Consider the following 26819-nt stretch of genomic DNA (forward strand, 5'->3'; position numbering starts at 1 on the left):
ACTGCGCAAACACCGCGACCCCACTTACCTATTACCTGCTGCCCAATATCATAATGGGTTCAAACATTTTGTCCATACCCAACGATTGCCTATGCAATGTCATGTACTCTAAAATATTACAAATCAAAATACAAAAGCATTATTTGGTACTTAAATTTATGTTAATAAGTAAATATTATATTATAATCACACTTAATATTAATATAAATCTTTTTAATATCAAATATTTTCTTGAGTTTATTTTGTATGCTTTTTCTTTTATTCATAGAAAAGTATATAATTTTTAAAAAACTCTGAAATTGTTAAACAATTCTTATTTTTAATAGTATTTTTTTTTCTTTTCTTCTTGTATACAGTTGCTTTTCAACAAGTTCTTTTTGTTGTATTGTATAACTTTTTTCTTCCTCGAGACTTTACACCTTAATTTGTACAAACAATATATAATATAACAGCTAACAAAACTTAGCGATGATATAGCTTCTTTTCTATAGAGGGGGAAAATAGCGAGCCCGACGTACACGAAAAACATAAACCTCTGGGCCAAGGCAGCGATATATCGTTGATTTCCTACATCTGGACTGGGCGACTTATTCTGCGGGTAGAGAGATGATCATTATTTATATGCGTGTGGTTGTAGGGAAATTTGAATAGAATTTACCTCCCATTTCGAATTCAATCATTTCAAGATCGTCGTCATCGTCATCTTCCCCATCCTCTAGATCAGTATCGTTGTCATCATCATCGCTGGAGGAATCAATATCAATAAAATTGCGATTGCGATGGCTGCGTAACGGGAAACCGAGGAAAGTTGGACCTAATGGAAAAGCTGATGTGAGTAGAGCATAAACTCGATAATGGAAATTCTGATTGATCAGATCACTCACCATTTTCAGAGCCCGTATCGGAGCCCGTGTCGGAGCCCTCCTCATTAGATTCGGGCACCTCCTCATCATCTTCCTGCAAGCATAGACAGAATATTAAATTCAATATCATCCATCTGCATCTGCATCCGCATGAGCGTTCTGAGCTCGATGGCCGCACCGGCACCGGCAACGGCACCGGCACCACCCAGTGTACGTGCTCGCCGTCGCACACCAACAATTGAGCTGTTGGGTGCATGCTGGCGAGCCAGATTTGAATTGCCATGTGACGATTGCCTAAGCCGGCTTGGACGACGGGCGCGTGCCTCGTCGTCAGCCCCGCCAGCACCAATGCCGCCATTCGCATTCGCATTTGCATTTGCATCTGCGCCTGCGTCTGCAAGTGCATCAGCATTGAGCAACGCCATGTTTGGCTCTGGCGTATGTGGGCGTGCCGCTTCTTCGACGATGCGAATTAGCGCAGATTCACCGCCTGGCGCATTGGCGGGCGGTGACGGCTCCTCTAATGCGGACGTGCCGCCGCCGCCTCTGACGACGCCCTCATCGACGGCCAGATCCTTAACCGCACGCACCTCTTCCGAACGTTCGCTCTTTTTAACACCAACGGCATAGATCTTCACGTAGGTCTCCTGCTTCGAATCATAGCCGCTGTGATCCTCCACAACAGCAATAAGGCTGCCGTTCGCACTGACGCTCAAATCGTTGATATTACGCTTCACATCGATGGTTGCAATGCTCGAATAGTCGTAAGCATCCAAAACATTAAAGCTCGTATCGTAGGTAGTTGTCTCCATGTCATGATCCCGATCGGCACCCAAGCTGGCGCCATAAATCACATGCATGGGCGAAAAAGTGCAGTTACGCTGATCCAGCACCGGCACCGTCTGCAGCAGATGAAACGTTCGCAGATCCCATACCTCCGTATTTGCAATAATCTATAAGCGTAACGAGGACATTCAATCTGGATCGTTACATGGTAATATGCTACAGAAGCTTACCTCCAGGCAATTGGGATGAAATACGCCCGAGATACATTGATTGAACTTATCGAATTTATGAATCTCCTTGCCGGAACGAACATCCCAGAGAACGCCATCTGCAAGAGTAAGGCTAGAAAATGCTTTCTTAGACTCTTACATGATATTGTGGAACTCACCTGAGAGCAGCAGCTCGTCAGTGCGGCACAGCGTCGCTCTATTTTTGGTGTATTGATTGGGTATGGTGGGTGTAAATGTGGACACCTTGGAGCCCGTGTTGATGTCATACAAAACGGCGCACTGCGAATAACAAATATATTATTATTGATATTCCACTAATTTGAGGCAATTCTGTCGTACATCCGTGTGGGTTCCCAGTAAGCGATCCTGTGTGGTCTGACTGAACTCACAGTATCCGACCTCGGGCAGACGCAGCTTGGAGCGGAACTCGTTGTCCGTGATGGACCACAAAATGGTGGTGCGCAAACGCCATAGGCTGGTGGTTAGAACGAGATCTCCGGCACGATTCGCCTGTATGGCATCCACGCCGTATGTGTGGCATATGGAGGAGAACTGTTCGACGCCATCGTTCATATTGAACACCTTGCTCTCGCCCTGGTGTGTGCCAACGATTAGGTAATTGCCCACCACATCACAGCACGTGAACTCCAGGTCATCATAGTCCGCAGATCGCATTGTACGCCAGGGCGCGAAATGTGTGTGGACATGCCGGCGATCGTAGCGTGCCGTATTGAAGCCTGCCTGGGTGCGGAAATGCCGGGAGGTCAAATTATAGTTGGAGCTGACCTGACGGCTGGGCCGTGGATCTGGGCACTTGTGCGGCTCATATAGATCGAACTGTGGACAGGTGGTGACCGGATTGTTGCACAGCGAGTGCTGATTCGTCAGATACTCTGTCACAATGCTATTGAGGGTCACCCGTTTCGGATGTAGAGCCGGAGAGACAGTCAACTCATCCGGCAGTCCCACAGCGCTTGACTCCGGATTGACCAAGCTGATTTGTTTCTGCAACGAACGTGTTACCGAGGATGTGGCACGCTCTGTCTTGCGCAGTTTAATGGGTGTTTGGGCGCTGAGGTAGCTGAAACCAGGCACGCCCACTGCAGAAGATCCATTGGCCGTACCCGAGGTGCAGGCGCTAGTGCTGCAATGCGGCGACGCGTCCTCTGACAGACTGCGACTCTGATCGCCATTGGACATGATGGCCGCAGAGACATCGGCCATGCGGCTTCTCAGGCGACTGCGCGACATTGAGCTGATGCCAGATAAGCCCTTGAAGTCGAAGGGCGACTGATGAAAGCTGCGCGTCGTCGTTGTCTGCAAGGGCAGACCCACCTCGCGCTGCAGCATCTGAGCGGTTTGTGTGAGGCCCTTACTCTCCAGGTGCTCGAAAATGAGCTGGTAGAGCTGCTGTTCGTTGTATTGAATGCGCGTCTGGGCGATCACGTTCGCCTTGTGCATGTTGGTGAGCGACGGATCCAGCGGTGTGAGTGCCTTCGTTTTTGTCTTGCCGGAGATGCGTTCGAGCAGCTCCAATGCGTACTTCTGGAAGATGACATGTTCAGCACGCTTCTCCTGCAGTATGGGATCCCGCATGAGCGCCTGCAGTTGGCCGCTGGCAAACAGGGGCAGCTTGCTAATGATTTGCCGTACACGATCAGAACGGGCCAGCCCGGCCAGAGCGCGACAGGCCATGCCGCGTATGCAGTCGGCATCGGTGATGGGTCCCTTGGTTTGCATCAGTGAGAGGAGCACCACAATGCCATTGTTTGAGCACACCGACTCCCACACCTTCTCGATCAGCTCTTCGGCATATTTCTGGTTGGCTTTGTTCTTACGCGACGAGTTTCCAAACTTCAGGAGGCTGCTGCTGCTGCTGTCCTTTCGTATGATTGGCGAGCATACGCAATGGCAGAGCACGGCCAGAGCTGATTTCAGTACCTCAGCGTCGGCTGTGATCTCGCCGGCCGCTGCGCCCAGCACTGAACAGAAACCAGACGTTGTCGTCTTATCCGGCATCTGCAGTCGTTCACAGAGCACCAGATAGACTCGCGGTATCACGCAGCACACACTGAGCACATCCAGGGCCGAGCGCACCGTCTCCGAGCGTCCATTGTTCACCCAATCGTAGCTGAAGGCAATGATGCGCAAGAGCATCGTAATGCCGCCCAGCTTCATTAGCTGATCCACGGGCTCCCAATGAGCGCGCACAGAGGTGTGCTCCTGCAGCGTACGTATCTGCTCGTGCAACTGGTCGAATGTCAGCTTGGCGGCCACAGTAGGCTGTTGGCTAAAGTAGTGCGACGATGAGGCCGATGAGCTCGCATAGTGCTGACACAGAAAGTTGTTGTACTTGTAGAAGAAATGCGCTTCCATGTAGCGCTTCAATGCGATGCACACGTGTCGCACCATCTGACGCGACGCGCACTCGACATCCTCATTGATTTCCGAGCCATTGTCGTTGTCGTTATGACTGGGATCGAGAATTTTAAGTACCGATATCTGCAGCAAAAGCAATGGAAAATTTGTGAAATAAACAATATTGTTTATTTATTTTTAGCGTCTACTTACAACATTATACAGCTTGCGTAGGCCATCTTGTGCGTCGAACTCATCGAGTATTGCCTTAAATTGGAAACTCAAGCTGAAGAACATGGTGGCATGACACTTGGAGGAGTCATGACAGCGGCCCAGTATCCATAGCGCGTACCGCACTAGATTCGATATCAATGGACGCGGCATGCTGCAAATCCGTTCCATAGCATCCTCACAGTATGCCAAATAGTAAATGGCAATGGAGACGCCCGTGGTGGCCAAACTGGGTCGTGGCACATTCAATAGCAGCTGGAAATATCGAAATGATACATTAAATATCTGTAACTCTAATCCTACACATGATGAGGCTTACCTCTAGACCGCCACGCGATATGAACTCCAGTGCAAACTTTTTGTGGCAGAGCAACGAGGCCAGATATTTGAGCACTTCGTAGGCGAGGCAAGTGTCGCGTCTGTCGAGCTCCTCTAGATGTCCAAAGATCAGCGACATTACATTGTTGCCGAAGGCCATGGCCAAGAACTCTTGGTATTCGCCCAGGCTGGTCAGGAAGCGCATGATGAGCATTTGGCTGGTGTCCGCTGTGGGCGGATGCAGTGGTATATACATGCGCTTGTAATAGCGCGACATGGAGAACGCATCGCGACTGTTCTCAAACAAAATAGACATGTTGGAAGCACTGCCGCTGGTGCCGTTATGCTGCGGCGACTGAGGGGCCGACGCAGCGCCACCGCACGCCATCCAGCTGAGCATGCCCGGCGAAATATTGCTGTCCGTGGAGTTGTTGAGCGATGAGCTCGGCTCTGTTGTGGTGTTCTTGCTCATTCGACTGCATGCCAGTAACAAATGCAGCCGGTTAATCATTTTGGGCACCAGACGCATGTTCTGCTCCCGACAGGTAATCGCTATATCGCTTACTTCCATGGCAGCGGCCAGCAGGCCTGTGGCATAGCTCTGCAGCGGCTCAATGCTGTCCTCTGCCCAATTGTAGAGCCGATTAATTATGCCATCTTCCTCGGCCGTCTGGAATACGGCCGTCGTCTCAAGACCCGGCATCACGACCAATATGAGCCGACAGGCAATAATATTCAGCTCCAGGGAGCTGCGACTTATGCTCTGGCGACTGAAGTAGTTGTCTCGCAGATAATCGTTGAGAAGCTGAAAGTGTTTTTAAGCATTAGATTCCTAGATTAGATTCTTAAATTTGCATTTCCAGAGTTTTCATACTTTGCCCATAAACAGATCTTTACGAAAGAGCAGCTTCAGCAACAGTCCATATTGGCAGCTGGGATCGGTGCGATAGGGGTGCCTTAAGTCCAGTGGATCCGGATCCTTACGCATGTATGAGTCCTTTTCACGCTCAAATATCTCGGCCAGACTGAAAGTAAATTTATATAAATAAATATGTTTTATTATTATTCGAATTGGGTTACCTTCTTAGCGTCGGCACGGGATCGTAGCCGGCTTGTGTTTGTTCTTGCTCCCATTTGTCAATGATTTGTGTGAGCTCCTTTTTCGTAGCCGAGCGCCTGTCCGCTGCTGGATCATCCCCAGCATTACCGTTGTCCGCTTCTTGGCCATCTTCAGAAGCTTCTTCTTCTCCGTCGCCGTCCCCCTCGCCATCACCATCTCCATCACCATCTCCATCACCATCACCATCACCATCACCCTCAACATCACCTTCAGCATCCGTTTCAGCATCAATCTCTGCGGCCTCTTCAGGTGAATTTTCCATGCTGTTTGCATCAGCCTCGGCTTCCTCTTGGCCAGCTTGGTCTAATGTATCATTCAAGCTGTCGTCGCTTTGATAAGCAGCTGCAAACACAATATTGTCGAGTGATGCATCATTTCGAATTGGTGCATTGGGCATTTCAGCATCGTCTTCCTCCTGCACTCCGGCGCTTCCATTCTCATTCGCATTCGACATGTTTCGAGAGCTCCACGCGGCAAGCGTTGGACACTAGCTCGTTCTGCTGCACTTGCCAATTTACCGATTGGATTTGATTACGCACTTTCAACTATAAACCAAATATTTAATTTTGTATATATTTATAATTGGTTCAACTGCGTTATTAATATGCAAATTCTGTGCGGCTAAACCACGCGCTTCTCTTTTTGGCAATGAAGGAGTGTGACCGCGCACCATAGAGAGGAGCGATAAACGAGTCGGTTGTACATGGTCAGCGAAAAGAATTTCATCTTGAAAAGGTTGACGCCATGTCAAAGGTAAGCGACAGTGTTACCCGGGCATGTAGAATGTAGTTTTTTTTTAAATATTTATTTAATTTAATGAATTATAAAACCCATTACAATTTGTATGGATGTGAAATAAACATTTGGAAAAAAATATGACTGTGCAGATATTTCTGCAGATTATATGACATCTAATTTCACACAGTGCATCAACAAGGTGGCAGCACTGCCTAAAATTAATCGCCGGCTATCAATGTTATCGATGTGTCGAGTCATTGTTTTGTTTTGGTTCCTGATAAACTCCTAAAATTTGAGCAACATGAGTTTTCTGTTTATACTTAGTTGGATTTCATTAGCTATACAAATCACCTTCATAACACTGTGTATAGGTACATAGGTTAACAGCAAACTATGAAATATATCTTTAATTTATACACTTTTACAGTGGCTGGCCTCTACTATCTGGCCGAGCTGGCAGAGGAGTATACAACGCCAGCTCGACGTTGTATACTATTTATGATTAGTTTCACAATATTTGTATACCTTCTCCTGATATGCTTTGAGGACTTTTCATGGACCATGATGCTGTGTGGATTAGTAGCGCAAGGCTTCCATTTCAGTATAATGAATAATTTTCCCTTCATACAATTGCTTTCGGTGCCCTTGATTGGATCCGTGGCAATGCTGGTGATAAATCATGTGCTCGCATTTCAATATTTCACTAGCGTCTATGTACCGTTCACACAGGTGAGCCATGGAGAGATCCAGCAAGACATATCTTATGTCATTGAATTTGTGTATTCCCGTTTTAGGTACTTGCCTACTTTACCATCTGCCTGTGGATGGTTCCCTTCGCTCTGTTCGTCTCGCTCAGCGCCAACGATAATGTACTGCCCACCACGGTCAGCGGCAACGACCGGCTCATGGGCAGCAGCAATCCGGATGTGGTCAGCAATTACTTTTCGCGTAATAAGAAGGTCGGACTGCTGTCGCTCTTCAACTATATTAAGGAGACGTTGCTGCCGGGTCGCAGCAAGAAATCGTTTTAGCTAGGAAAACTAAAGACTTGATAATCAATTGTGTAAAGGATATCGGGCGTAATCCCTAGTTATTTATTTAGTGTACATGCGCTGTAACAGTTCAGTAGTATTAATATGAATATTTTGAATGGATCGGATCAGAGAACTATTTGCTCTGGACCTTAAGGGTGCCATTGGCCATTCCAAAGTAGCATTTGTGTGCCATGTTGACGAATAGACCTGTCTCCAGGACACCCGGTATCAAAGATATTGCCTTATTCACCTCGTTCCAGTCGTATTCACGTTTCGCAACAAATCTCCAGTCTAACAGAAAATTCCCGTTGTCGGTGACAATGGGCCCAGCCTTCTTTAGGGCAATACGTAGCTGTGCTTCGCCCCCAAAGAGCTCCTCGATCTTATGCTTGACTGGCACATGGGCTAACGGCGCAACCTCAATGGGTATGCCCTTGCACCATTGCTCACCCAGGCGGAGCGAGCGCTTTGTATAGTCTGCCACGATGACCACTGTCTTGGCGCACGAGGCAACTATCTTCTCCTGCATCAGGCAGCCGCCGCCGCCTTTGATTAGCACCAAGCTGCTGTCCACTTCGTCGGCGCCGTCAATATAAACATCGATTTTATAATTACGATCCAGATCGCCCAATGTGAGATTGTGATCGAGTATCAGTTGGCGTGCTTGGAACGATGACGGCACGCAGATCAATTCTGACAGTGTGCCCTCCTTCCAGACGCGCTCCGCAAGCCGCTGGACGACAAACACGATGGTTGAGCCGCTACCAATGCCCAAAACTTTCGTATCTTCGGTCACATATTGATCCACGGCTGTTTCGGCTGCTAGCTTCTTTGCTGCGTCCAGTTCAATGTTGTCGTTCATTTTGCTGCAGAATGTGCGTCTTGAGATTGTACTTTTCAAGTGGATGGGAGATCGAGTACAAAGTCCAATTAATTGTGGCAAATGCGGTTGCAACAAGTCTCGGCGCAGCAACAACGACTTCAACATGTGCTTCAACTTTTAGGTGCCTTGGCTTCAAATTCACGAATCTAGTTTCAACTCGAATGACACGAGCTGAAATTGGGTTCCATTTGTTAGTATCTTGTGTTGTGCTTAGCTCTCTGTTTAGCTTTAATAGCTCAACCCAATTGATATATGAAATTTATTTCCCGGCGCATATGATATCAACTTAATAGCTAGCAAAATGTTCATATGAAGATATATTACATATATTATCACTTATTGTTTACACTTTATTGTGTTATCCACTTTCAGCCAATGTTATGTGGCCATAGTCGGAGTGCTGTAAAGCTTTATTCGATAGTATCGATAAATGTTAAAATAAATCAGCCCTGTATTCACGAAGGGCGTTTTAAAGGTCGAAAGCTTATATGCAATTGGCGGCAAGAATTCAAATATATAAAGTTGAATTGGGAAAGATGAAAAGGGAAAAAATTGTTATTGCAGATTACAGATGACATAAATAATATCTAAAATAATAATTGATGTAAATTTCTTTTAGTAAAGCTAAAACTGAGGCTGATAAATGTTATTAAGGTGTTAAAGGTTTTTTTAAATAAAAAAAACCTAAAGCTACTCTATTTATAAACACTATATCTATTACAATACATATATTCATTAGGGAAAAAGTGAAACGCAACATGGTTAGCTGACGGAAATGCGCCAAAAGTAGGGAGCCCAGTTCCACAATTATAGTTCTGGATGCAATCGAGACAATGCAGCGAAAACAATTTGGACAGCAACAGCAGCAGTAGCAACAACAGCAACAGCAACAACGGCGAGAAGGAAAACAAACAGAACGAAAATGCAGGAGGAACCACAATACAAAAGTCGTTTAAAGTTAAACGCTATCCTTGATAATGATAAGAAATGGTTGCAAAACCATTAAAAGCATTCCCTCTTGGCTTAGATGAGTGCGAGAAGAGGACGTGCCAGTGCTGACCAAAGAAATAAAATGAGGGGAATTCCCCTTGAAAGGCCGACCACAGCCGGCTGCAGCTGTTGGAATATTACGTCTTAGACGTAACTGCTTGGATTATTTCAGGGCAGAGTATTTGAGGAAATTTAATACTTTTAGTGCACAAAGCGAAAACTGTTGAATGGAATTGCGATAAAGCTGAAAAGCAAACTACAATCACAAAGGTGATTGCAGATTTTCCCTTGCAAAATGGAACACAAACTGAATGCCAAGCCAACAGCAACGAGACTACCAAACCCAAATACAAATACACGAAATAAAGAAGCACAATTCGTTAGAGGTAAGGAAATGCCAAAAAGATTTGTGTTAATGGATTTCACTATTAAAGAAATGAATTTCGAATGCAACGCAGTATGAAAAGGAAACATCCTTCGTTTTGCATGATTGCACATCGAATATGAATCTACGATGTGGCCAAGCTGAGGTTTGTTAGTACAAATTAATGTGTCAACTATTGAATTGAATTTCAATCATGTGCTTGTTGGTAAAGTTTGGATAAAGAACGTCTAATTTAGTTAGGATTTAGCTAAATCTGTGTAGTTTTGCAGGGGGCTTAGCTTAAATATTAAGACAGTTATGCATAGACGGCGTGGTTAGTAGATAGAATAAGTACCTTAAGTATCTTATAGATAAAATTTCATCTTGACTTTATGTGATATATAATAATTTTACCATAGAATATCATCAAATGGCATACATACCATATATAAATCACCACATGTTCCTTATGATAGAAATTAGATAAGGACGTTTTATAAGATCAATAGATGTATATGCTGGCATATGAATTTAGTAAAATTAGTTTCTGAAAATCGAAAATATACAGATTGTGTAAAATAATCGAAATTTGAATTCTAAAAATTTTAATTTTTAATTTTAATTAAAAGAATGGAGATTTGTTTAATTATATAGATTTTATTTATAGAATTGTATATTTAACTTATGATTACGAGACAATAGAAAAATTTAAATTAACTAGATAGGCGTCCAATAAAATCGAGCATGGATCAAACAATCAACTATGTTTTCATTAATTAAATTTGTATTTATTAAGTTAATTAATAGCATGATTTGCGATTCATAAAACAGCGATTACTATTCACGTCGACGTTTGCATTAATGTTGCAAATCAACTGTAATGTCTAGCTAACGTTAATGCTAACAGGTAACGGTAAATTGGATTGCATCTCAATTATATGCACTTACGGCCTGTCCCATTTGACAGCTCTGGCAAATCGAGTGCTAACAACTATGCTACCTTTTTGGCTAGGGTATTACGAATGTCAATACAAACATCAATTACGTGAAACAAAAGTCCTGCACACACACATATGCACACAGACAGACACACACACACCAGATGTGGGCAGCATAAAAATTGTTAATTAAAGGAATGCATTGTTTAATGTGCCCCTCGTGGGCCACAGTCGAACACCTGGCTGCATCCCCGCGAGGGCCCATCGCCTGATGCTCGACGCCCGCTCAATTACACGCACAAACTTTGCACAAAAAAAATGAAAAAAGAACTTGAAAAGGGCAGCAATTGCAAATGGAGCCGCGCGACCCAGATGTGTTGCCATCCGATGGCGTTTTCCATTATAGCGCCTAAATAGCGCAGAGGAATGGAATAAAAGTGCAGAAAAAATGGGATTGCAGGCGCGGCTCGTTTCTCCCCTATTTCAGTTTTTTCCCTTTTCCCTTTTCTATTTTTTGTGCTCCATCGAATCAGAGTTATGATGGCATCTCCACGGTCCTGCTGATGACGACAATGTCAGCTTGAGGCCCCCGGGCCGGGACAGGCCTTGGCACGGCGCGGCTCTGCACTGCACTGAACGACTTTTCCGATGGGAACAATTTATAATTTGATTAGCACATCGCTGACTGCACACGGAAACAGAGCAGAGGCAGCCAAAGGGGCGCAAAGCTCAGCGGAAGTGCATCTGAGTGCATTGAGGCTGCCGAATAGGCATCGTCCACTCACTCTAAGTCTTATCTCTCGAGCTACCTATTGAGTATGCAAAAATTGAGATGGCGCCGCGGGATGGGCCGGCCATGGCGCATCACACTCCGTTAACCGCCTGCCAGCCAAGACAATGACAAATGATGATGAAGTGACACTACGCCCCACTGCGGTCCCACTAAAAGGTTTTTGGAGACAGGACACTCGCCCCAGAAGCTTATCTTTAGCTTTCAATTAATATTACAAGTGGCTTTTTTATTGCAGACCAACCGCAGCACAACAACAATCTAGCCATAATAATCAGTTTTCAGTTTGTGTGGCTGTGTGGCTGTGTGTCTGTGTGTGTGGGTGGATCAACACAAACAAAGCGAATTTGCAAGCTGCACGATGACAAAAAACAAAAAAAAAAAGCAAAGGAGGCATAACAAAAGCAAACACAGATACAAAAAGACAAGGCTCTGCTCAGCCCCGCTCAGCTCAGCTCTTAAAGGATTCGCCGCACAAACAACGCCCCCATGGAAATTTTCCCATTCATTCATTAAACAATAAATAGCAAATTCTGCTACGGGCGTGGCGTCCTCCAAATAGATTAATGGCCGCAAACAAAAACCCTGATGCAAATCAATTTATTATGCTGTCTGCAGACAGCGTTGACCGCTGCATAAAATTTAGAGTACAACAATAAAACATACAGAATTTAATACTCAAATAAAACATTTATTTTGCTTCACTTGACGAACAATACACCTCGAGAGCCCACGTGCCATGGCCAACTGTTGCCCCGAAAGGTGTTGCCCGCCGCCTGGTTAGCCCGGAATTTGGTTAATATACCGTACTGCAATGGGGACCATGCCCAGCGGCGTGGATCTGAAGCGATTCCTGTTGACCACTTGCGTCGCCCTCAGTTGATTCATCTCCAGTCTCACCAGCTCCATATCCCGCTCGTACAGCTCCCGCATGCGGTTCTGTCGGACTATAATGCTGTAGACATGCGCCTCCTCCACCTCGCCTCTGATGCGACTCAGGACGAGATTGAGCGCAGAGTTCCTGGAGCCGCTGCTGCCCAGGCAGTCGCGCCGGTTCATCAGCGAGTTTCTGTGTGGAGCAACTGTTCAACTGAGATGATTGCCAATTGCATTCAAATGCAAATACTTACAAACTTGATGGCATTTTGAAACTATACCAGAAACACTACGAGAAATCGAAAACGATCTATACATAGAAAAACAAACTAACACACAATAAAAGCAGTTGTAAAAATCAAGTCGAAGGCAACTTTTACACAGAGTTTCTCTCTTGAAACATAGGCAATCAGTTTAAGTGCTTGTCAAGTTTAACAGAGGGTGTCATACTCTGACACCATGACGATTTTGAGAGTTCAATAAAGTTATGTTTTGCTCCGTTTGAATTTCTTGTCAAACTTAACTTTCTGTTATAACATTTAAGTTCAGTTCGTCCAGATATATTTTCTGTTGAACTGGTAGTCAAGTTTAGCAGCTGGCTGTCAGGCTGAATCTATACAAAATTCCATTGAAATACAAATTAAACTGCCTGTCAATTCCAGCAGCTGACTATATACATTTAATGATATTTATTTTATTTTATTATTATTTTATGTTCATATTTTAGCAAGCAACATATGCATTTAAAGTGCATGTTAAGTCTAGCAACTGGTTGTTAAACACAAATGCCCATTTAAAAAGCTCTAGGTCAATTAAAGCTGTTATCAAGTTAACACTTGGTCTACTGCCCGATTTATAAACATCTTTTCAGTTAAGCCAAGCTCAGTTTAGCAATATCTGAGTTTAGTTTAATTGCCAGTCAATTTTAACAGCCGATTGTCAGACAAAATCCATGGTAATCCTTGAATTAAACTAAATTCTGCTTTCGGTAAGAAATACGTTAAGGTGAAGTGCTTGTCAAGTCTAGTAGGTGGCGTCACGTTCAATTATCATGGCGTTAATTAACAAAATGAAATATCCCATTGATTTGGCACGTGAATAACCACATGAGTGCTGCTGCCAGGAAGGAAGCCTTTGAATATGAAGTAGCTTACGCACTTAGCCGCGTGTGGGTGTCAGCTCATTGAAGGTCGTTTAGCAGCTGGAAATGTGGCAGCAGCTAAATGAACCACAAACAAACAGACCGACACACCGACAGACAGATGGACGGGCCAACTTGTTGGCCTATGTCCGGTTACAAGCGCTGCTCCATTTAAATCAAATGTCAGCGCGGTGCTCTGCTGCTGTTGGAGCTTTTAAGTGCAAACACTCGTAGCACATAGCCAGCAGAGAAAACGCAATCAATTTTATTGGAAACGCGCAGCTCCATTCGAGTGGGTAATGAGTGGGTCGGATGACAACCACTTGTAATTATCCAGCTCGGACTTTTCATTAGAGTCTATTAAAGCGAAGATAACTTAAAAAGTACTCGGAATAGCAGTTGCTGGCTAAACAACCTCTTTTGGCTCTTACTTACTTCTTGGATGGGGTGGGGGAGAGGGGCTTGGGGCTGGGTGGTGGGTGGTGGAGTGGGCGAGAAGTTGGGAATTGGCAAACAACGAAAAGCCAACACAAATCGTTGTTCGGCACAATTGCAGCACCCTAAAGTCAACTACGAGTAGTTGGCAGGAGGTGGCGGTGGGCTAGCAGGAGGCAGATGGCTACAATCAGGTGTGTAATTGCAATACGAATTGGTCAAGTGTAACAATGTAAAGACGCCAATACGAAGACACGCACACAGACAGGGCTGACACCTACACACACACACATACACACACGTACACGCACACAGATACAGAAATCAATTGGACACATGAACGTATGCAGCCAACAACTGGAACTGAAACGGGAAGTGGAACTGGAGCTGGAGTTAGAGCTGGCGCTGCAACTGTGAAGAAGGAGGAAGAAAATCAAATTGCAAATTGCATTCAAGTGTCACGTGCATGGACACATTTTTGGATCCGTTGCCAGCAGCCCCAATCGAATGCCCGCTGTAATGTCGTGACATTTGGGCGCGCTTTTGCCCTCTTCCCTCTCCCAACACAGTTGGGTTATTGCAATCGCCGCCAAGGCAATCAATGCCAGAGACATGAACTCCCAAAGTGCATGTGTTATAGTAGCACAAAAGTCACCCACACACTCGCACACAGACAGAGTCAGTGAGTGTAACACATGCACCTGCGTCATGCTGCACTTTTCGCTGCTCTGTTCCGGGTCTAGCGGGGGGGTTGGGGCTAACATTCATTATGTTGACCACGCTGTCACATTTGCTACGTGACATTTTGCTAACTGCCCCCAAAAAGAGGCAAAAGAGTCAAAGCACTGTCAACTGCAAATATAACTTCACCTATCAGTCCCATTTCCATGGCCAATCCAAGCGCCGGGCACAAAAAACTTTGCCGAGCTTGCACATAATAGCTTAAGAGTCGCAATAAACCTGATCACTTCAGTAAGTCCCATATAATACTAGCATTTGGAATAGTTGCAAAGATTGCTAATGCCTCCATTGAAGCGTCGGAGTTATTTAACAATTTTTTTTTTTTTTTTAGGTAAAATGTGCTTAAAACATTGGCGTGCTTACTGTAACGGTGAGCTGGAGTAGAAATAAGAAGTAAGTTGAAATGATTTTATGAAGGCATTTTTAATAATGATTAATAAAAATAATCAGTTGTATATTTATTTTTATTTATTTGTTTATTTTTATTTTATATATTTATTTTTATTATATACATTTAATTTATTTTCTTCATTACTTCCGTTGAAAATCTGATCTAATCAGGTTAATGATAATCAGTTTTTTTTTTCTATTTTACTTTTTTGTTGCTTTATTTCTCTTGAACATTTTTTAGCAATCAATAAACAAACTTCTTTTCAACAGAGATTAGCTATTGCTAAATTTACAGATATATGGATGCAGCTCCAGTGATATAAGACCTGGCTTGGCAAAACGATTTATATTCCAACTTTTAAGACTCTATTGAGATTGTGTGCGAATATATGAGATAAAATATAATACATACTGAAGTATCAATAAAATAATTCAATATTGTAATGAAAAATGCTAAGGCCTTTTTGCCCATATCTATACCTATATAATTTAAATGAAGTATTTAATTGTAGGATTTGCAACAAGAGTTTTAACCTCCTAACTTTATGTAAAGCATTATCGTTTGTAGTTTAGCTCAGACTCTTGGCGTTACTTGCTACGTACCAGGTAACTAGGTAACTGCGCTTCCCTGGTTAACAGCTGGCCATGCTCACATTATCTGAATGGGCTTTGGTTCTGCTTGGGTCCGACTCTAATCGTCTAGCTGTCTAAGCCGGCAGAGCTGTCGCATTACCGCATTCGCCTGGTCTTTTGAAGTAGTTTGATTTGAAAATTAGTGACTCACAGCGGTGGCTGTGTGGTGTGGGGGTGTGGGGGAGGATGTGAGGCTGGGTGGATGTGATAGATGTTTGTATCCTTGTGGCAGACTCGGTCAATCGCATCGCCATTACAATATACAAAGTTATGGCAATGCTGCACTGGGGAATCCAGAGTCCTTTTAACTGCATTGCACTGCAGTGCAGTTCAAGTTGCCTTTTGAGCTGTTGTGGATTTGTATCGAGATTGCAGCACAGTCAGCTTCAAATTACAAGCAAATAAAGCGTCAAACAGCACGCCCACCCACCCATAGCAGGAGCAGCAGGAGCAGCAGCAGCGGCAACAGAGTTGAGTTATGAACGTGCTGGGAACAGGAAGCCCAACGAATCGAAGCCAGAGGCAACGAGCCCAACACCAGGAACAGTTGTAGCCGGCCATTGAATGCAAGCACAAGAAAGAAGAGAGAAGGCAAAGTAAATGTGCAAACATTTATTTATGTGCCAGCTATGCAGCACTTTAAAGCACTTCAATTGCCCTGATTCATTCAGTGTACTGGGAGCCCCAGCTCCAGCAGCAGAAGCAGCAGCAGAAGTTCCAGTTGTAGCTGCGGCTGAGGGGAAGATTGGGGCTGGTAACCCAAACAAATGCTGTTCGAGTGGATGCTGGACAACGCTTACAAATGACACTAGGCGAGCTGTCTGTCTGCCTTGCCCTGTGTGTCTAGCTGTCTGTCAGGTAGTTTTGCCAATTCAAATTTCAAATTTGTCGAGAATTTGCAATTGCATTCTTCTAGAGCCCGCAGCCCAGCCAGCTCCACCTCAAGCACAACCCTATAGCATTAATATGCCAGGCTGTGGCCCATGTGGCATATGCGTGCCCCGCCTCAGCTCCCCTTGCCGGCCCTCAGCTGACCCTAGGCTGCATACATTCCACAGCAATCGAAAATGGAATTAAATGTTTTGCAAACACTCGAACGCGTTTGCCTTTACCGAGGCTAAACCAGCAACAACAACAACAGCGGCAGGAGTAGCGGGAGCTGCAGCAAGAGCGGCAACAATAACAAACAACAGCAGTATAACCACAGGATATAAATTAAATTTTATTGCCAACTTTGGTCCGTTTGCGCTGTAAATTGTGATGGATTCCCGCCATTTGGCTTGTATAGTTGTAACACCATAAAGGCACATAAATATACCAGCTCGCACAAACACATTGCATACATATATACATGTCTATGTATACATATATGAGTAGAAATATAAGTATGCACGTTGAATTAGTGTGCGAACTAATGAATAACAATTATCCGTAAAGCATATCGAGGCAGTAAATTAACTCTGTATCCCATATGAATAGAGCAAATTCTTTACTGCGGTAATATTTTTAATCTGGCCACTATGCTGCTGCTGCTGCTGTACAAATGGGTATTTGTGATAGGAGAATACAGAGCGGGAATCGACCTGACGTCATGCAATATGAGAAGGGAGAGCTATGTCGAGTGATGAGCTCTAATTCGGTATTTGTATTCAACTGTTTTCTAATAACATTTGAATTACTGCATTGTATAGAAAATAAGTAAAAGACAAGTATTTTGTAATCTAAGGATTGTTTTAAGTATTTTTCCAAGTATTTCTTCCAAGTAAGTCCAGAAAGTCCAGTAACTCTTCAAGTGAAGAAAATACTGATTCAACCAATTTTTTCTCCAAGTAATTCCTTGAAGCATTTCCATTAAATATTTCTTCCAACCATTTATTCCAAGTATGTATATCTTCTAAGTATTTCTTCCAAGTATTTTTTTCATTTGAAAAAAATAATTATTCCTCCATTTATTTCCTCTTACTGTTTCCTCCCAGTAGATCCTCCTAGTATATCCTCTTAGTATTTCCTCTTAGTGTTTCTTCAAATATTTCACTTCACTCTACTGCACTGTACGACTGACCTCCACTAGGCTTGGGCGACTGAAGAAATGTTGTAGCTGCTGCCTTTTATATAGGGATACATTCACTTCTGCAGTCGAGCTTAAAGTGACCAATGGAAATACACTCTACTGCTGGGAGTATTCTAGATTCGTTTTACTCAAATATAAATTAGGGAGACAGGGAGACAGACAGGGAGAAATATGTATGTATGTGTGTATATAGCAAATTTGAAGATCTGTCAACACACGAGCTAATGGAACGAGGAATGGAACGGCTAGTAGGATTTTAGTGAGAAGAGTAAATAGTAGAAAGAAATTAGAATAGATTGATCTAAGCTCTCTTAAGAAGTTACCAATAATCGAGCGATAGCTACTCTTAAATTGCAGTGCTATACGTAGCACTGGTTGCAGGGCGCAGTATCGGTTTAGACTAACTAAAAGCTTAGCTATATATATATCTGCTATATATATCTGCATATGTATGTCAGAGTACCAATACAACAATTTCTGCTGACTAATTGTTTGATAGATGTGGCATGCAGAGTCTTAAAATGCCATGTTTACTGCCAAACCTTATAAGCAACAGAGTTCTCAATGACTCTGCATAGTCAAGTGACAGTCGATCAATTGAAGTATGCATACTACTTCTATATCTATATATATAAATGTGTATATTTATATTATATATATTCAGTGTCAACTATTATGTGCGCACATTAGTTTAGTATTTCGCTGGCATTTAGCAACGCCCATCGCATTATTATTTGACAGAGCGAAGACTTTTCAGTTTTAATGAGCACTTGAGCGAGTTTTTCATTACTTGGCTTGGCGTCGCTTTAATTAACAAAAAATGTTTCGCTATCCGAAAGAAAAGGGCGCAATAAGACACATGAGCTCCCGCCCGGGGCACATCTGAAAATGTTGCTGACGGCTGCCAAGGAACAACAGCAAATAAAAAGTCGCCACTAAGTAGAGTTGTTTTTCCCCTATTTTTTGTTGTTTCTTTTTTTGTAGTTTTGCAAATGTTGTCCATTTCTCCTCGGCTCGTTGGGAGGATGGGGATGGGGGTTGTTGCACTTGGCGTTAAAAAAGCGGAAAATCGCAGCACATTTTTGCTTTTTAATTAAGCCCTCCATTTTTTATGTGCCTCTCGAAAGCGACACGGCGTGATTCGCTCCGTGCACGAAGTGTGAGAATAGTTTATTTGCCAACAAAGCCCGAAAGGGCGAAAAACACGTGCGTGCCAAGACCCGAACACGGACGAGGGTCGGGGTGGATCAGAGCAGCGCAGGCAACGCAAATCCCGTTGGCCAAATGACAAGGCACACTACATAAGAGTCTAATTGAAGGACAGAGCATGTCATTTTATTTGGCAACCCAATACGGTAGCCTGATTTACTCTGAAATAATTATGCACACGTAATACCTGATATTTTTTAGCAAACTAGTTTACGACTTTTACTTTTATGTGATTTGATAACGTTGAAAGTGAAATTTAGTTCTGCTAAAGCTAGAGTATGGAACGTCTAGGCGATCGGGTGGGATAAATGAAAGTAATAAATTTAATATAAATTATAAAACTAATATATACACATCTAATTTAAAATTTATACATTCATTTTTATAAAACATAAAAATAAATATAAATTATAAAATATATGATTATAAATAATATAATGTAATGTTATAATGTTAATTTATATTTATTTAGTTTAGTTTTCATAAAAATATTAAATTTATATATGTATTAAATGAACAATGTACAAATATTAAGTATACGCCACCCTCCTACAAATGTGAGATTTGATTGAACGTAGTTTAATCTATCTGAAATTTTTTACATTTACTCCAATGTAAATTAGAAATAAAATACTTTTAAGCACCTAACCTATTTTATTGCACACTCTGTCATACTCTTTGATTTTTTGGTATCAGTGCCAAAAAAAAGTGAGGTAAGGCGTGCTTATGTTAAAGAATTAAAGTTTATTTGAAATTGGTTTTAATAATGTCCCTAAAAAATTAAGAATCTCTGGCTGTATATTATTTAGAGTGCACTCCAAAGATTAAGCGTTCCGTACACAGTGCGGTGCGGTAGTGCAGTATAAAGTATTGTCACTCATACAACAGAGCTCAGAATAGACCGCAGTATATCATACATTTGGCCCATCAACTTGCCCTTGAACATCTCCTAAGAATCAATATCAATCATAATAATTCCACACAAAAAAAAAAAAAATAAAAATAAATTATGATGCAAAAATACTCATTTCGAAAATTGTTGTTGAGCCTCGTAAAGTGAAATTCCCGGTAAGCCGTAAAGCCAGGTAATTTAGAAATGATCCCTTGCAATTCCAAATTATTGGTATTCCTCTGTATAACTACTATATTGAGGTCTTTCCGCGTGCATGAGCACATGGACGGGTCTGCATCTTGAATGAGAGCGGATTTTGTTCGACGAAGGGAAATTCTTGGACCAATAAAAATCAAGCATGAATATGGAATCTACGAGTATTTCCAACATCAAAGTTATTGAGCATGGGGTACTACGGAAAACCCATTTGCCTCATGCTCTCGACTTGGGTTATTAGTTAAGCACTTTAAATTAAAGACGTTGGTCAAAGTACCGAAGATCGATTGAACATAAAGTATGTTTTAATTTAAGGCATATTAAATTGCTATTGCAACTAATCCAAAATTTTAACATTATTATTACTTGTAATTTGTTTTACTTGGAATTGCTTTAACCTTACAATAACGGGAAGAACATTTTGAAATCCTGTTTAGGAATTCAAGTAGTAAAAAAACAAGGCAATATGTTACAATCATATAGTATGATATCTGAGACTTCCAATTTTAATTAAAAAGTAAAACTATTATCATTGGCATAGCTCAAATGACATTTACTCAAACACTCATTGCGCCCTCGTCGAGTCTTATAAATAGGGCTGAATGTTCGGTGGTGCAGTTAGTCGAAATCGGCGACAGCAACTGAACAGACGTGCGTATTATCAAGTCGAGTCGAGTCGAGTTGAGTTGAGAGTACATATTTATTCATTTGGATGTAAGGCACGAGTTTTGGAAACAACACGTAGTGAGAATATCATAAATTGATAAAAGGTGACCGAACGGTTAATAGGTGCGTGAGCTGAGCAGACGTGGAACTCAAACTGGTTTTAGGAACTCAATGATACGATACTGCAACGTTACGGGACTATAGTTGACCAGCTTTACGCCGAATATATTATACGAGTCAACCAGCCAGTCCTTGGGCTCGTCATCGTCGCCTTTGGGATCGGCTAGCTCTTTGCGCAGGGTCAGCAGAAACTCGCCCAGAACGATGCGGCGATGGGTCGGTGCGATTGGCTCGGGGATCTGCGACTCCTGCAGCACGTCCCTAATCTGTTGCAGCATCTCCTGCTGCTCCCCGGAGCTGGCAAAGTCGCACAAGTCGCGCAGTCCCACAAACACGATATTCGCATACACATAATTGCGCCCCTGCTCGACCAGGCGCTGCACGGATATGGGCACCACCTGGCACAGGTGCTGGCTCTCGAAGCGCACCAGCTTCGTGTACTGCAGGTTGCGCTGGCTCTGCGTGAGCCCGTAAATGGCGCAGGCGCCCTGATCCGTGCAGCAGCTGCGGATGCGGCTCCAGTTCGCCAGACGCACCGCCTCGATCATCAGGGAGGCCGCCTGTCGCACGCCCATCAGGAAATCGAATTCGTCGAAATCGGGGCCCAGCGCGCGGCGCAGCTTCCACATGCAGTAGCGCGAGCGGAGGCCACTGAGCCAGAGCATCAGAGATGGCCGCCAGCCCTGGCGGCGATAGCTCATATAACTCACTTCTCGATTTGGGGGCATGCAGCGCATGGCACAGCGAATTAGCCACCAACATTTTGCTCGACCCTGGGGCAAAAGAGGCGACGGCATGGCTCGCACAGACTTAAGCATATCTAAACAATTGTGACTATAAAATTTTTAAGTGCCGAAACTAAACACAAAAACAAACGCAACTGCGACTCAAAATACGATTTTTATTGGACAAGATTTCCCCAAGCAAAAGAGAAATGATCTTTGGCCAAATGGTGTTAGCGATTTGAGGAGGTTTAGCTTCAATTTAATCGGACTGAATGGGTTAAATTTTATAAATATTAAATATTCTTTTGTGATTCAAAAGCTATGTATTATATGTATACATATATACACATATATACAGTAGAGCTATAGATAAAATCATCGTCTTTCCTCTATATAAAACTTCTAATATAAATGGCTGTAGCATGCGATTACGAAAGTTGGAAAACGGAATATTGTTGATAAGTCATATTTGTAATTAAGTTAAATTTGTTTTTATGTATAAAAAATTTGTTATGAGGGATTGAGTCGTACGTCTGTCTGTTAATCTGTCTCATCGTATGTATTACCTCGTTGATCCCATCACTAATTAGAGCTGGAGACTTTATAAGTAAGCCCCCACAACACACAGATATCGTCTTGTTTTGAGCAATCGATTGATTTTTCTCTTTCAAGAATAGCGATGAAAGGTTTTCTCTGATTTACAGTGGCTCGCAGCCTATTTCCACTAGCACTTTGAAATAATTGATCGTTTATAAAAAATTAAAAAAAAATGAAACTAAAAAGCATAAATAGGACTTTCTCATCTATAGTTTTTTAAAGTAAATATTTCAAAAGCATGATATGGATTTATCAGGGTATCTCGCAGTCGATCACTAACTAGTCTTTCTTGGATTCTTTCACAGCATGCCTGAATTGATGCGCTGCATTGTCGGCTTTTTGCTGCCAGCTATCGTACTATCGCACGATAGTTCCTATCGGTTACCCAGTGCACTAAAGCCGCTGCACTACGATCTGCGTATATTAACCCACTTGATTGCACCCCTAAATCTGAGCTTCGAGGGCAGTGTTAAGATCGATTTGCAAGTCCTGCAAAGCACGAGAGATATCACGTTGCATGCCACAAACTTGACCATAGATGAGGCACGCATAACTTTGTCATCGCGCAACGGCAGCAGAAGTCACAGCATAAGCCGCATTGAGCGCAATGAGACGCTCGAGTTCTACACCATGCGGCTGGATGGGGAGCTGCAGATCCATGAGCAGTACGTGCTAAGCATGCCCTTCAGCGCTGCCATGAATGCTAACGATGTCGGCTACTACTCGAGCTCCTTTCGCGACCCAAAGACAAACCAAACGCAGTGAGCACAAGGACAGTTAGATCGTCGATTCAGCATTTGTATCCTTCATGTTTCTCCCTCAGCTACTTGGCGGCAACACAGTTTTCCCCGACCTTTGCACGACTGGCCTTTCCGTGCTTCGACGAGCCGCATCTGAGAGCCAGTTTCCAGGTAACGCTGGGCTATCATAAGAACTACACCGGATTGAGCAATACGGCCGTCAGTAAATGCGTGGATCAGTAAGTTTCTGACCGACTCAAAAGATCCTTCGGGGCTTGAACAAGTGGCTTTCATTTCAGTGGCCGCCTTCAGGATTATGTGTGGTGTCAGCATGAGCCGCTGCTCAGCACATCCACCTATCTCGTGGCCTACGCCGTGCACAACTTATCCAGCCTTCCGGTGGTGCACAGTGAAACGCAGAACAACGTGTCCTTTCGCAGCTGGATGCCACCAGATGCGGTAAAGGACGGCACTTTCACTGCGAATTTAGCGCCACGGGCCTTGAGCTATTTGGAGAAACTCCTCGAGTTCGCGTTTCCCTTGAGGAAGGTGGATCAGTTGGCGTTGCCTTCGCACAAATTCAGTGCTATGGAAAACTGGGGCCTGGTCACGTTCAAGCAGACCCGCTTTGTCCACTACGATGACGAGCTAATGCAGGATAAAGAGGATAAGGCCTTCACCGTGGCACATGAATATGGACACCAGTGGTTCGGCAATCTGGTGGCCATTAGTTGGTGGAACGATCTGTGGTTGAAAGAGGGACCCTCCACGTACTTCGCCAACCTGGCGCTGGATGCTCTCATGCCCGAGTGGGGCAGTCTCCAGCGCAGAGTGGCAAACGATTTGGCTACGTTCTTTTGCAAGGATATGTTCAACGATACAATCGCGATTTCACGCGATGTGCACGATTCGAAGAGCATACTGGATCAGTTTACTCCGCATGTGTACGAGAAGGGATCCCTCACGATGCGCATGCTCCACAAGCTGCTGGGCGACGAGGCCTTCCTCATGGGCACACGCAACTATTTACGGAGACATGCCTATGACAGTGTTAGACAGTCGGATCTGTGGCAGGCCATGCAGGAGGCGGCAGATCCGAAGGGCTCAGGTGGCATTCGTCTGTCGACTGTGATGGACAGCTGGACATTGCAGAAGGGCTATCCGCTTCTGACAGTGATTAGGAATTACAGTTCCAGTACCGTCTGGGTTGATCAGGCTCGTTTCATGCTGGGAGCTGATAGCGGGGAGCCCACTTGCTGGTGGGTTCCGCTCACGTTTGTTAATCAACGCCAAGGAAACTTTGACGAAACGCAGCCCCAGTTTTGGCTCGAGTGTCCAAGCGCGGGCAAGACATTCCGCCTACTCAAGGACCCCGCCCCCAACGAGTGGATCATGCTGAATCCCCAAGTGAATAGCATTTATCGCGTCAACTACGATGAGCCCAATTGGCGGATGATTATCAAAACTCTCAACTCGGCTGACTATGGCTCTATTCACGCACTCAATCGTGCCCAATTGCTGGATGACCTCCTAATGTTGGCCGCCACCCGGGTGCAGAGCTACGATTTGGCCTTCTCTATGCTGGACTACTTGCCGCGCGAGGCGGACTTTTTGCCCTGGAATAGAGCCGTTGCTTTGCTGAAGGATCGCGGTCAGCTGCTAAGGGGCGACCCGGAAAGGATCTTCCGAGTAAGCACTGCAAATACAGATGATTTAGGCTAGCAAAGCTCTTATTGATTCCTGTTTATTGCAGACATTCATGAAGAAGCTGATGACACCGCTCTTTCTTCGCACTCCCCAGCTGAACTCGGCGCAGCTAAGAGCCAGGTCAGGCTCACTTGCTGCCCTTTATCGGCTGGCCTACAAGGAGGCCTGTCGCTACGACGTGGCCCACTGCATCAGCCAGGTGGAGCGCCTGAGGCAAGACGATGGCAATGGCAGCCAGGTGCCGCCTAACTATCGGGACATTGTGGACTGCACGGGCATTGAGCTGGGCAACAGTATGCTCTTCCAGTCGATACTGAAGCGCTTTCGGGACACCGATTCCGATGCCAAAAGGAGTGCCTGGGCCACAGCACTCGGCTGCAGTCGCGATTTTGGTCAGCTGCAGCCGTTCTTGGACTACTTAATACAGGCAACTGATAAGCTCACATACAACTACTACATGCAAGCGGTGACATCGGCTTTGGAGCGCAAGCACTTAGCCACAGAGATCGCCGATCACATTATGCAACATGCCAAAGCAATCAAGTAAGTTGACTGTATTCAATTACCATTCATTATGTAACTCTCCCTCTCACTCTCTCTCTCTCGCTCTAGCACCAAATTGAGTTTGAAGCAAATTCAAATCCTGCTCAATCGGATAATAGGCGATTTAATCACCGAGCTTGAGGACAATCGATTGAGGCAGCAATTGAGAGGCCTTGACAAATTTGAGGCTCAGCTACAGGCGGCACTCGATAGGCGTGACACCAATCGCTATTGGCTAACAGAACGTGCCGAGCTGTTTATTAAAGCTTTAAGCAAATACGCCTAAGAGCCCCGGCTGAGGTGGCTAATTGAGAGTCAGCTGCGGCGGCTTTGGTTCTGTGAATAATAAAACTACATAGTCTAAGGCTTATACCCACAACTTACTCATATGCCAAATTCCAGCTCTTGCTTAGCAGTCGAACGTCTGTGGTATTAATTAAGCCAATGATGATGACGATTCTTGGAATTGAAATTGAAAGGAATGCGTCGCCTTTCACTCGCCGCACAGCGCAAACGATGAACGCTCCAGCTTCCTGCTGCTTGGCCTGTCAGAAACTTGCCTTCCGTGCCTTTGACTTGTAAATTGCTTGACACGTGGCATGACACACACACACAGACACACACTAACACACACACATGCCTGCACACACCCACGGCTCGCTTTTGTTTGGAATGCGACTTCACTTGGCATTTGACGTTTACACGAAAATGACAAAATGTTTCGCTGTGTGCCCCAGGCATGACATGACCAGATGATTTGGCCTGTCTTCAGTCAATGTATTAGCTGTCCTTTTTGCCTGCCCTTTTTGCTAAATCCTCTTTCATATCCTGGCAATTAGTGAAATTAATCATAGCGTCTTTGACTGATTCGCTATAGAAAGCAATATAAGGAACATATGGAATATATATGGAATATATTTCAATGAATTACCAAAAGTATTATTAGGATTCGATATCTCTCACAGAAATGTAACGGACCTCAAAGTGACACCTGATCAGAAAAATACCTCAAGAGACTAGATCTCCTACAATCATCTATCAATTATCATCTTCAACTTTCCCAGAGATACTAATACCCTAAATTCTTTCAACTCTTTCATTCGATGTATTTCATAACCTTAAAAAATTGACTTAATGAAAAATAATAACAAATCTTGTCAAGCCTAAAAGTATGCAATAAAAATTTCTGCTTTCATCATCAGCAATATTACAGGGTATGTAGGCGTCTAGCCTTATTTTCAATTTGATGCCTGCATAATTCATGAAACGCAAATGAAAAGTAGCCCAAATTAACGGCATTATTTTTATTTTATATACATATATTAAATTAATTAAATGTGTTTTGCCAGCCGATAAACGACATCAGTGTGCATGTGTACGTGTGTGTGTGTGTGTGTGTGTGTGTGCGTTGGTGTGTAAATGATTTTAACACATATTGACAGGCAGAATTATGAGTGGCTCATGTTTGCATTCG

At 43.8% G+C, this 26819-nt stretch overlaps 6 protein-coding genes across 12 annotated transcripts; 2 read left to right on the forward strand and 4 right to left on the reverse strand.

Moving 5' to 3' along the window:
* Positions 1–236: 236 nt before the first annotated feature.
* On the reverse strand, positions 237–6831 carry mahj (LisH and WD40 domain-containing protein mahjong). Of its 2 annotated transcripts, none has more exons than XM_018011658.2 (11): positions 5867–6831; positions 5661–5811; positions 4788–5591; positions 4451–4723; positions 2219–4381; positions 2038–2158; positions 1880–1977; positions 1454–1816; positions 885–957; positions 659–826; positions 237–592 (listed from the first exon to the last, which is right to left on the reverse strand). In XM_018011658.2, the coding sequence occupies exons 1-11, from the start codon at positions 6358–6360 to the stop codon at positions 588–590; spliced, it is 4713 nt and encodes a 1570-aa protein (XP_017867147.1). In that variant the 5' UTR covers positions 6361–6831; the 3' UTR covers positions 237–587. The 2 variants fall into 2 exon arrangements, with proteins under 2 accessions (XP_017867147.1, XP_017867146.2); XM_018011657.2 differs by having other exon boundaries at positions 659–814; positions 5867–6830.
* Positions 6832–6855: 24 nt separating this feature from the next.
* On the forward strand, positions 6856–7798 carry LOC108616470 (protein TEX261). Its single transcript, XM_018011674.2, has 3 exons — positions 6856–7015; positions 7072–7373; positions 7439–7798. Exons 1-3 carry the CDS (start codon positions 6946–6948, stop codon positions 7673–7675), a joined length of 609 nt encoding a protein of 202 aa, XP_017867163.1. The 5' UTR covers positions 6856–6945; the 3' UTR covers positions 7676–7798.
* Positions 7704–8948, reverse strand: Rpi (Ribose-5-phosphate isomerase). Its single transcript, XM_018011671.2, has one exon. It carries the CDS (start codon positions 8664–8666, stop codon positions 7812–7814), a length of 855 nt encoding a protein of 284 aa, XP_017867160.1. The 5' UTR covers positions 8667–8948; the 3' UTR covers positions 7704–7811.
* Positions 8949–12227: 3279 nt separating this feature from the next.
* Positions 12228–12930, reverse strand: LOC108616471 (uncharacterized). The gene is made up of 2 exons (XM_018011675.2): positions 12774–12930; positions 12228–12712 (listed from the first exon to the last, which is right to left on the reverse strand). Exons 1-2 carry the CDS (start codon positions 12785–12787, stop codon positions 12424–12426), a joined length of 303 nt encoding a protein of 100 aa, XP_017867164.1. The 5' UTR covers positions 12788–12930; the 3' UTR covers positions 12228–12423.
* A 7839-nt stretch (positions 12931–20769) lies between these two features.
* LOC108615028 (aminopeptidase N) lies at positions 20770–25715 on the forward strand. Of its 6 annotated transcripts, none has more exons than XM_089469958.1 (6): positions 20770–20898; positions 22661–23116; positions 23179–23334; positions 23395–24784; positions 24849–25345; positions 25415–25715. In XM_089469958.1, the coding sequence occupies exons 2-6, from the start codon at positions 22662–22664 to the stop codon at positions 25629–25631; spliced, it is 2715 nt and encodes a 904-aa protein (XP_089326084.1). In that variant the 5' UTR covers positions 20770–20898; position 22661; the 3' UTR covers positions 25632–25715. The 6 variants fall into 6 exon arrangements, with proteins under 6 accessions (XP_089326084.1, XP_089326083.1, XP_089326087.1 ...); XM_089469957.1 differs by having other exon boundaries at positions 20815–20961; XM_089469961.1 differs by having other exon boundaries at positions 20822–20927.
* On the reverse strand, positions 20929–22018 carry LOC149268786 (uncharacterized). Its single transcript, XM_089469963.1, has one exon. It carries the CDS (start codon positions 21849–21851, stop codon positions 21063–21065), a length of 789 nt encoding a protein of 262 aa, XP_089326089.1. The 5' UTR covers positions 21852–22018; the 3' UTR covers positions 20929–21062.
* Positions 25716–26819: the final 1104 nt, after the last annotated feature.

Source organism: Drosophila arizonae, chromosome 5, assembly GCF_054131065.1.
Source record: "Drosophila arizonae isolate 15081-1271.41 chromosome 5, UAZ_ARI_1.0, whole genome shotgun sequence".
Lineage (NCBI taxonomy): Eukaryota > Metazoa > Arthropoda > Insecta > Diptera > Drosophilidae > Drosophila > Drosophila arizonae.